This window comes from Neolamprologus brichardi, chromosome 6 (assembly GCF_056152115.1).
Source record: "Neolamprologus brichardi isolate AB-2024 chromosome 6, ASM5615211v1, whole genome shotgun sequence".
NCBI classification, from domain to species: Eukaryota; Metazoa; Chordata; class Actinopteri; order Cichliformes; family Cichlidae; genus Neolamprologus; species Neolamprologus brichardi.
In genome coordinates this window covers 27,931,503-27,942,827 of record NC_142109.1, presented here as the reverse complement: position 1 = coordinate 27,942,827, position 11,325 = coordinate 27,931,503, and the positions used below count along the sequence as shown (strand labels likewise).

General features: G+C 38.6%; 2 protein-coding genes across 2 annotated transcripts; both read right to left on the bottom strand.

Annotated features, from left to right (window-relative positions):
• Positions 1-1,566: 1,566 nt before the first annotated feature.
• On the bottom strand, positions 1,567-3,489 carry LOC148102593 (uncharacterized). Its single transcript, XM_087842603.1, has one exon. The coding sequence runs from the start codon at positions 3,316-3,318 to the stop codon at positions 1,876-1,878; it is 1,443 nt and encodes a 480-aa protein (XP_087698729.1). The 5' UTR covers positions 3,319-3,489; the 3' UTR covers positions 1,567-1,875.
• Positions 3,490-8,229: 4,740 nt separating this feature from the next.
• On the bottom strand, positions 8,230-10,755 carry LOC148102592 (uncharacterized). Its single transcript, XM_087842602.1, has one exon. It carries the CDS (start codon positions 10,600-10,602, stop codon positions 8,542-8,544), a length of 2,061 nt encoding a protein of 686 aa, XP_087698728.1. The 5' UTR covers positions 10,603-10,755; the 3' UTR covers positions 8,230-8,541.
• Between the last annotated feature and the right edge of the window lie 570 nt (positions 10,756-11,325).

Below are 11,325 nucleotides of genomic sequence, written 5' to 3'. Positions count from 1 at the left end.
CCTGTTGCCTCTGTGGAAGCTCCGCCATAGCCACCACCAAACAACTGAGTTATTTTTACACATCGGCCAGCATCTGGCCAATCCACCACCTCTCATTGTTCATGCCGTTACAAAATAAATAAATAAGTCATCAGCCCACCATGCAAATGTCCGATGGCTAGTCCAGCTATGTTAACTTGTTAATCTTTCGCTGAAAAAATGTTTTCTGCGGTGCTGTCTTTCGTGCTTGGCTCTCCTACCTTTGCTAACATGATGCTCATAGTGCAGAAGCTGGTGCTGCATTCACTTACCCTCGGATATCTGAGGTTCACTGTGAAACCATAGCTGTGCTGTCATACAGAACCAAGTACCCTCCGCGGAAACTATAGCTAATGTCACAACTGGATCTGATGAGACAGCTATGATTTCTGGACTCGAAGTAAATAATCCTGAATCAATTTATACAGCATCAATTTGTTTGTTTTGCTTTCATAACAAATAGTTTGAGCCATAAAAAAAATAAAAAAATAAAAAAGAAAGTATCATCAAGAGAAAGACAATAAGCTGCCTAGTTTGTTCGAAATACACCGCAGTATAATATTATATCACATTTTTTATCTCTAGTTTTTCATGTCCGGTTATTTACAAATGAATACTGTGTAATGCTTGTGTAAGTGAAAACCTGTCCGGCTACCTTAATCAGATTTTTACTGCACTACAAACTTCTAGTATGATTAAAAAGAACAAAGAAAGCACAATGAATATAAACAGAATATAATACTTTTCACTTAAAAGTAAATACTGCCCAGAGAGTGAACTACTGTGGTGGAGTGCTTCTGGTTTACGATATAATTTACACGTGAGCCTTGAATTCCAGTTTATGAAATGGCTCTTGCTGATCATGCATATACCTCTGCCCTGTCCTCACTTTCTTATATCTTTGTTCAATGAAGTTGGGATTTTTACTGTAAAATTCAGTAACTCTTCCTTTAGCTAACAGTTCCAATGTGTGTCAAAGTGTACAGGTCCTTCTCAAAAAATTTGCATATTGTGATAAAGTTCATTATTTTCTGTAATGTACTGATAAACATTAGACTTTCATATATTTTAGATTCATTACACACAACTGAAGTAGTTCAAGCCTTTCATTGTTTTAATATTGATGATTTTGGCATACAGCTCATGAAAACCCAAAATTCCTATCTCAAAAATTTAGCATATCATGAAAAGGTTCTCTAAATGAGCTATTAACCTAATCATCTGAATCAACGAATTAACTCTAAACACCTGCAATCATAGAATGGTTACAATATTGAAAAGAACAAATGCCTGAATATCCTATTGTTGTGATCTAAAGTGTAACACTAAATGTGATTAAAACTCTAAAAATCTGGACTCCTGGGCTCAACGACTGGAAGGATCACCAGCCCGAGGAAAACACAAAATACACATTGACCCCGTGACAAAGACAATTCATTCTTGAATGAAGACACTGATCTGACTTTTTAAAATTTTGCCAGTTGTGTTTATTATTAATTTGGGAAATAGAAAGTGTGTGTGTGTGTGGGGGGGGGGGGGGGGGGGGGGGGTTGTAAAGAAGAAGGGAAAGGAAAGGGATAGAAAGAAGGAAAGAGATAGAGGAGAGAAAACCTCAACAATCCCCTCTGAGCAAGCACTAGGTGCGACAGTGGATAGGAAAAACTCCCTATGAAGGAAGAAACCTATGACAGAACCAGGCTCTAGAGGGGGCAGTCAACTGTCAGGACTGGTTGGGGGGTGAGGGTGAAAAGAGAGGGGGGGGGGGGGGGATGGGACAGGTGTTAGGAGTTAAAGGGAGATTGGTGAGGGAGAGGTGTCAGGAGAGAAAGGGAGAGAAAGGGAGAGGAGAGGTGAAAATTAAGATGGAACAGAGGTGGAGGAAGACAAGGTGACATCAGCAGTAGAAAAAGTAGAAAAAGAAGAAAAAGCAGGAGTGTTCCTCCTCCAGAAGAAGCGGAAGCGTTTTTTCTTCTTTTCCACAAGCTTTTCCACGAGCACTTTTTTCTCTAGGATGAGGGTTCTCAGCTGATCGATTGTCTCTGCATTCTCCTGCTCAAGTCTCTTGCATGTTTTCTCCACTTCTTCTAATTTGGCTTGTTTGTCTTCAAGCCTTTCTTTCATTTCTTTAGATGTTGCCTCCTGCGTTAGCTTTGCCTCGTGCAGCTCTATATAACTCTGTTGTAATTTGTTGCGCGTGTCTTCCAACTGCGGACTGCTCCTCTCGATTTCTTGAAGTGTACACTGCAGGTCTTCGTTTGTTTTCTCTAGTTGTTGCTTTAGCACCTGCATCTCAGTGTTTTTGCACTTCAAGTTGTCTGAAAGTTCCTCGAGTTCTGTGTTTTTTCTCAGCATGTCATTGAGCTTACTCTGCATCTCTGAGCATTGGTTTTGCAGTTTTTCCTTTTCCCCTTCCAGTTCAGTTGTTTTGCAGTTCAGTTTGTTATAAAGTTCTTGCAGGTTTTGGTTTTTCCTCTCAAAGTCCTGAAGAATTTCTTTGTCTTCTTTCTGCTTTATCTCCTGTTGTTCTTGGTCTTGAAGCAGCTCTTGATATTTGTGCAGTGTTTCATCAAGCTTTGCCTGCAGCGCTCCGTATTGTTCCTGCACACCTTGCATGTCTCTCTGGTTAATGTCCAGTTTGTCTTTCTCTTCAAGGATTTCTTTATTCTTTTGCAGAGCTTCATCAAGCATTACTTGCAAGCCTTCGTTGTGTTTCTCGATGTTCTGAAGCTTGCAATCCAGATGTTTCTGTTTCATGTCTTGCTGTTCTTTCTCTTGAAGGAAATCTTTATTTCTCTGCAGAGCTTTATCAAGCTTTATTTTCTGCGCTGTGTATTTTTCCTGCACGTCTTCAAGCTTGCAGTCCGTTTGTTTCAGTTTAATTTCTTGTTGCTTTTGTTCTTGAAGCAACTCCTTATTTTTGTTCAGTGTTTTATCAAGCTTTACCTGAAGCGCTTTGTATTTTTCCTCCGTGCCTTGGAGTTTGTTCTGCTTCATGTCCTGTTGATCTTTTTCATGGAGGAGCTCTTTATTTTTTTGCAGAGCTTCATTAAGCTTGATTTGCAAGCCTTTGTTGTGTTTCTCCATGTCCTGAAACTTGAAATCCATTTCCTTCTGTTTTATCTCCTGTAGCCTTTTTTCTTGAAGAAAGTCTTCCTTTGTGTGCGGTCTTTCATCAAGCTTTACCTGCAGCGCTCTGTTTTTCTCCTCCATTTCTTGGAGTTGGCACTGCAAGTCTCTCTGGTTTATTTTCAGGTGTTCGTTCTCTTCAAGGATTTCTTTATTTTTTTTTCTCTGAGACATATTTGAATCTGTAAACTGTCACTCTCAAAAGGATCCAAATGTTTTAAAAGATTTCTCTGGCGAATGTTTGAACGCTACGAACATAAATGCTGCGAATAACGGACTAAAAGTGGTTGTGTCTCACCCCTGTTTAAGGATTCTTTAGGATCAAAGGATCAAAGGACAAAGTGGTCTAAGTTCTAAACGTGTCATAGTTGCCATGGCGGCAGTTTAGTTTCCTTTTTGCATTTGAAAATAAACACTGGGCTGATTTTAACACCATTACAAGAAGTGTTGTTGATCATTCTTTTTAAATCATAATCAGGTTACCACAAATTGTTTTTTAATTTAGTAGAACTCAAAATGTTTGTCAGTGGGTAAACAATTCATAATGCACCTTCAGGAACATGTCCTGCCCTGTCCTCACTTTCTTATATCTTTGTTCAATGAAGTTGGGATTTTTACTGTAAAATTCAGTAACTCTTCCTTTAGCTAACAGTTCCAATATGTGTCAAAGTGTACAGGTCCTTCTTAAAAAATTTGCATATTGTGATAAAGTTTATTATTTTCTGTAATGTACTGATAAACATTAGACTTTCATATATTTTAGTTATTCTTAGTACTGCATACTTGCAATGAATAAGTTGTCTTAACAGTCATCTTAAGTAAACTTTACTCAATTTTTTGGAGGTAACGAGTTTGCATAGTTTTTTGAGTTCTGGGAACTAATTCGATTTTACAGTGCAGTAGTTTGAACATTTATAATAACATTTCTGCACACTGGAACAAACCTGTCTCCTTTTCTAGAACTGTTGCTAACACTTATGAGATGAAAATGAATCTTCCATCGTGAAGATAGAGAGTGACAAATGTTACTTTTCTTTTTTTCTTTATATCTAAACTTTAAAAACAAAAAACTGTTGAAATTACCTGGACTGCCTCAGCCCAGGTGATGTAACATTAGCAGACAGAGTGTTTGATGTTGCAGAATCTTTGGAGCTGTACCATGCTGAACTGAAGAGCTCAGCTTTCACCAAAAGGAAGAACTAACTGGTGTTATGTGTCAAATTAACTGACATGTATATATATATATATATATATATAATCTCTTTTTTATAATAAATAATCAAAAACTTTATTTAAACTAATATTTTAAAAATATGTGCAGTGATTGATGTGCTTTCAGGCACATGCTTCAATCCACACACAAATACAAAACGATCTGACCACACGTGCAACTGTTTCACAAACTCTATAAAGCATTCACACTCCAACGGATGCATCAGAAAGCAACTTGGGATTACAATCTTGTCCAAGGATATTTCGCCTGCAGATTGGAGCAGCCAGGGATCAAACCAGAAAACTTTCTGATCAAAAGCTGACTTGTGCTAAATCCTGAACGGCAGCCACCGCATTTTAGCCAGCCAAGATTAAATGGCACATTCTTTAATTACAGAGTTAGGGATTGTTACATGGAACTCAAAAGAAATGTTGAACCCATCCAGTGGCGTGTCTAGAAAATTTTTGTTGGGGGGGCCAGGTAGGGGCATAGATTTGGAGAAGGGTGGCAGATGTAATTGGCAGATAATGTTAAAAACAATTCTACCAACCGTTAACCATAATTCAATAACCCTATAAACCTAATAACCGAATGCGCTTTTAACTCTTATTAGAATGAGATTTTAACCACTACGGTGCAAAGTTGTTAGATACTGCGTTGATAAAGTACAAGAGATACAATCAGTCAGTGTTTATTCAGCAGTCAAGGACATCAATATTTGCATAGTATTTTTACTGACGTGTAGTGCACATATGTTTTGGGCAAAAACATTTTTGAATATTAAAATACGAACATTTTTAACATACAATTGCCAAATTAGGCAATGCAAAACCAATGCCTATTAAAAAAAGAAGATAATCTTCTCACAAACTGGTGTTTGATTTTGGAACAGGAAAAAAGTGGGGAAACAAATGAAAAGACTAACATTTGAATGAAACCTGAAAGCAAGTAAATACTTTATATGCTGCCTTATGGTAAACTTTGGTAATATTGATGTATGAAGAACAACACTGGCTGAAGATGAAATACAGTCAGCTGGCATGGTGACACTGCCAGTATTAACCTGCAGGGCTGGACTGGGACAAAAAATTGGGCATTTTCACTACAGACCGGCCCACCAGGTATTAAAGCCATAAAGCCTTTGAATGAAAACAAATGCTGTTGTGACAGTGATGTACACTGTCTTGTTGGTATATGTATGATTTCTATACATTTTACGTCAGATAAAAACTTTAGATAATTATTTAATAAAAGCTCGATATTTTAAATGAGAATAAGAAAGAAAAGTATTTCTTTGTGTCCCCCTCTCCCTGTTGATGCCCTACCTGGCCCCCTGGCAACACTTTGCTAGACCCGCCCCTGCACAGTTACCAGCTGTCAGCTACTTAGAAAAGGATCCTGGTGTTATTTGTCTCTCAGAACCAGTTCATAACTTCCCTTCAACTCATTCATGTCACCTAAAAGGTAAACCTGTTTCTCCATCACCTGTTCAGCTCTGATGATTCAGTGAGGACATCTCCTGGTTTCATCTTCATGTTTCCCTCTCACCACATATCCAAACCGATATCATGACCAGCAGCTTTTACAGCTGTGGCTCCAGCAAACATCAGCTGATACTAGAAATTAATATTAAATAAATTCTAACAACAGCTGATCAAGCTTAAACGTGCTACTGTTGTTTAGCGCGACATTCGCTAGTTTCCTGTTTCTGGCGCAAAGTGGGCGATAAATGAACGAGAGAAAAGCCGATCAGCTGATCATTGATCAGTTTCATGATTGAAGTAGCAACAGGGAAGGGAGGGGGAGAATGAGAGAAGAAGAGCCAGCTGTGCAGCATAAACACACAGAATAACTCCAGCTTTGTGTCTTTTTTCATTCTAGCTAAAGTACGGGACAAACTGCGTCTCTTCTCAGCTCAATACCAAACGCATAGTATTTTCTCTGAATGAGGGACCATTCCATTTTTTAAGGAGCCGTTGGCAACTCTACTAACTAACCTTATGAATAAAATAAACTTCACTATCAGTAACATCATAGCAACCGAACAGCTGTATAGAAACTCCCTCATGCTAGCTCACGCAGTACGAGTTATTGTAACTGACTGTAATAAGTCAGCACAACGAAAATAAACTCCACCTAAACTTGGTTTATATCTGACCCAGATAGACTGCAGGTCATTACTTCTTATCTGAAGTTCAGTTCACCTGATAGTCGGACTGGCGGCTGCCTCGGGTCTCTCCTCCTCCTGCCTCCCCTTCCCTCATCCACCTGTTGCCTCTGTGGAAGCTCCGCCATAGCCACCACCAAACAACTGAGTTATTTTTACACATCGGCCAGCATCTGGCCAATCCATCACCTCTCATTGTTCATGCCGTTACAAAATAAATAAATAAGTCATCAGCCCACCATGCAAATGTCCGATGGCTAGTCCAGCTATGTTAACTTGTTAATCTTTCGCTGAAAAAATGTTTTCTGTGGTGCTATCTTTCGTGCTTGGCTCTCCTACCTTTGCTAACATGATGCTCATAGTGCAGAAGCTGGTGCTGCATTCACTTACCCTCGGATATCTGAGCTTCACTGTGAAACCATAGCTGTGCTGTCATACAGAACCAAGTACCCTCCGCGGAAACTATAGCTAATGTCACAACTGGATCTGATGAGACAGCTATGATTTCTGGACTCGAAGTAAATAATCCTGAATCAATTTATACAACATCAGTTTGTTTGTTTTGCTTTCATAACAAATAGTTTGAGCCATAAAAAAAATAAAAAAATAAAAAAGAAAGTATCATCAAGAGAAAGACAATAAGCTGCCTAGTTTGTTCGAAATACACCGCAGTATAATATTATATCACATTTTTTATCTCTAGTTTTTCATGTCCGGTTATTTACAAATGAATACTGTGTAATGCTTGTGTAAGTGAAAACCTGTCCGGCTACCTTAATCAGATTTTTACTGCACTACAAACTTCTAGTATGATTAAAAAGAACAAAGAAAGCACAATGAATATAAACAGAATATAATGCTTTTCACTTAAAAGTAAATACTGCCCAGAGAGTGAACTACTGTGGTGGAGTGCTTCTGGTTTACGATATAATTTACACGTGAGCCTTGAATTCCAGTTTATGAAATGGCTCTTGCTGATCATGCATATACCTCTGCCCTGTCCTCACTTTCTTATATCTTTGTTCAATGAAGTTGGGATTTTTACTGTAAAATTCAGTAACTCTTCCTTTAGCTAACAGTTCCAATGTGTGTCAAAGTGTACAGGTCCTTCTCAAAAAAATTGCATATTGTGATAAAGTTCATTATTTTCTGTAATGTACTGATAAACATTAGACTTTCATATATTTTAGATTCATTACACACAACTGAAGTAGTTCAAGCCTTTCATTGTTTTAATATTGATGATTTTGGCATACAGCTCATGAAAACCCAAAATTCCTATCTCAAAAATTTAGCATATCATGAAAAGGTTCTCTAAATGAGCTATTAACCTAATCATCTGAATCAACGAATTAACTCTAAACACCTGCAATCATAGAATGGTTACAATATTGAAAAGAACAAATGCCTGAATCCTAAATTGTGGATATCCTATTGTTGTGATCTAAAGTGTAACACTAAATGTGATTAAAACTCTAAAAATCTGGACTCCTGGGCTCAACGACTGGAAGGATCACCAGCCAGAGGAAAACACAAAATACACATGACCCCGTGACAAAGACAATTCATTCTTGAATGAAGACACTGATCTGACTTTTTAAAATTTTGCCAGTTGTGTTTATTATTAATTTGGGAAATAGAAAGTGTGTGTGTGTGTGTGCGTGTGTGTGTGTGTGTGTGTGTGTGTGTGTGGGGGGGGGGGGGGGGGTTGTAAAGAAGAAGGGAAAGGAAAGGGATAGAAAGAAGGAAAGAGATAGAGGAGAGAAAACCTCAACAATCCCCTCTGAGCAAGCACTAGGTGCGACAGTGGATAGGAAAAACTCCCTATAAAGGAAGAAACCTATGACAGAACCAGGCTCTAGAGGGGGCAGTCAACTGTCAGGACTGGTTGGGGGGTGAGGGTGAAAAGAGAGAGAGGGGGGGGGAGAGATGGGACAGGTGTTAGGAGTTAAAGGGAGATTGGTGAGGGAGAGGTGTCAGGAGAGAAAGGGAGAGAAAGGGAGAGGAGAGGTGAAAATTAAGATGGAACAGAGGTGGAGGAAGACGAGGTGACATCAGCAGTAGAAAAAGTAGAAAAAGAAGAAAAAGCAGGAGTGTTCCTCCTCCAGAAGAAGCGGAAGCGTTTTTTCTTCTTTTCCACAAGCTTTTCCACGAGCACTTTTTTCTCTAGGATGAGGGTTCTCAGCTGATCGATTGTCTCTGCATTCTCCTGCTCAAGTCTCTTGCATGTTTTCTCCACTTCTTCTAATTTGGCTTGTTTGTCTTCAAGCCTTTCTTTCATTTCTTTAGATGTTGCCTCCTGCGTTAGCTTTGCCTCGTGCAGCTCTGTATAACTCTGTTGTAATTTGTTGCGCGTGTCTTCCAACTGCGGACTGCTCCTCTCGATTTCTTGAAGTGTACACTGCAGGTCTTCGTTTGTTTTCTCTAGTTGTTGCTTTAGCACCTGCATCTCAGTGTTTTTGCACTTCAAGTTGTCTGAAAGTTCCTCGAGTTCTGTGTTTTTTCTCAGCATGTCATTGAGCTTACTCTGCATCTCTGAGCATTGGTTTTGCAGTTTTTCCTTTTCCCCTTCCAGTTCAGTTGTTTTGTAGTTCAGTTTGTTATAAAGTTCTTGCAGGTTTTGGTTTTTCCTCTCAAAGTCCTGAAGAATTTCTTTGTCTTCTTTCTGCTTTATCTCCTGTTGTTCTTGGTCTTGAAGCAGCTCTTGATATTTGTGCAGTGTTTCATCAAGCTTTGCCTGCAGCGCTCCATATTGTTCCTGCACACCTTGCATGTCTCTCTGGTAAATGTCCAGTTTGTCTTTCTCTTCAAGGATTTCTTTATTCTTTTGCAGAGCTTCATCAAGCATTACTTGCAAGCCTTCGTTGTGTTTCTCGATGTTCTGAAGCTTGCAATCCAGATGTTTCTGTTTCATGTCTTGCTGTTCTTTCTCTTGAAGGAAATCTTTATTTCTCTGCAGAGCTTTATCAAGCTTTATTTTCTGCGCTGTGTATTTTTCCTGCACGTCTTCAAGCTTGCAGTCCGTTTGTTTCTGTTTAATTTCTTGTTGCTTTTGTTCTTGAAGCAACTCCTTATTTTTGTTCAGTGTTTTATCAAGCTTTACCTGAAGCGCTTTGTATTTTTCCTCCGTGCCTTGGAGTTTGTTCTGCTTCATGTCCTGTTGATCTTTTTCATGGAGGAGCTCTTTAATTTTTTGCAGAGCTTCATTAAGCTTTATTTGCAAGCCTTTGTTGTGTTTCTCCATGTCCTGAAGCTTGAAATCCATTTCCTTCTGTTTTATCTCCTGTAGCCTTTTTTCTTGAAGAAAGTCTTCCTTTGTGTGCGGTCTTTCATCAAGCTTTACCTGCAGCGCTCTGTTTTTCTCCTCCATTTCTTGGAGTTGGCACTGCATGTCTCTCTGGTTAATGTCCAGTTTGTCTTTCTCTTCAAGGATTTCTTTATTCTTTTGCAGAGCTTCATCAAGCATTACTTGCAAGCCTTCGTTGTGTTTCTCGATGTTCTGAAGCTTGCAATCCAGATGTTTCTGTTTCATGTCTTGCTGTTCTTTCTCTTGAAGGAAATCTTTATTTCTCTGCAGAGCTTTATCAAGCTTTATTTTCTGCGCTGTGTATTTTTCCTGCACGTCTTCAAGCTTGCAGTCCGTTTGTTTCTGTTTAATTTCTTGTTGCTTTTGTTCTTGAAGCAACTCCTTATTTTTGTTCAGTGTTTTATCAAGCTTTACCTGAAGCGCTTTGTATTTTTCCTCCGTGCCTTGGAGTTTGCACTGCTTCATGTCCTGTTGATCTTTTTCATGGAGGAGCGCTTTATTTTTTTGCAGAGCTTCATTAAGCTTGATTTGCAAGCCTTTGTTGTGTTTCTCCATGTCCTGAAGCTTGAAATCCATTTCCTTCTGTTTTATCTCCTGTAGCCTTTTTTCTTGAAGAAAGTCTTCCTTTGTGTGCGGTCTTTCATCAAGCTTTACCTGCAGCGCTCTGTTTTTCTCCTCCATTTCTTGGAGTTGGCACTGCAAGTCTCTCTGGTTTATTTTCAGGTGTTCGTTCTCTTCAAGGATTTCTTTATTTTTTTTCCTCTGAGACATGTTTGAATCTGTAAACTGTCACTCTCAAAAGGATCCAAATGTTTTAAAAGATTTCTCTGGCGAATGTTTGAACGCTACGAACATAAATGCTGCGAATAACGGACTAAAAGTGGTTGTGTCTCACCCCTGTTTAAGGATTCTTTAGGATCAAAGGATCAAAGGACAAAGTGGTCTAAGTTCTAAACGTGTCATAGCTGCCATGGCGGCAGTTTAGTTTCCTTTTTGCATTTGAAAATAAACACTGGGCTGATTTTAACACCATTACAAGAAGTGTTGTTGATCATTCTTTTTAAATCATAATCAGGTTACCACAAATTGTTTTTTAATTTAGTAGAACTCAAAATGTTTGTCAGTGGGTAAACAATTCATAATGCACCTTCAGGAACATGTCCTGCCCTGTCCTCACTTTCTTATATCTTTGTTCAATGAAGTTGGGATTTTTACTGTAAAATTCAGTAACTCTTCCTTTAGCTAACAGTTCCAATATGTGTCAAAGTGTACAGGTCCTTCTTAAAAAATTTGCATATTGTGATAAAGTTTATTATTTTCTGTAATGTACTGATAAACATTAGACTTTCATATATTTTAGTTATTCTTAGTACTGCATACTTGCAATGAATAAGTTGTCTTAACAGTCATCTTAAGTAAACTTTACTCAATTTTTTGGAGGTAACGAGTTTGCATAGTTTTTTGAGTTCTGGGAACTAATTCGATTTTACAGTG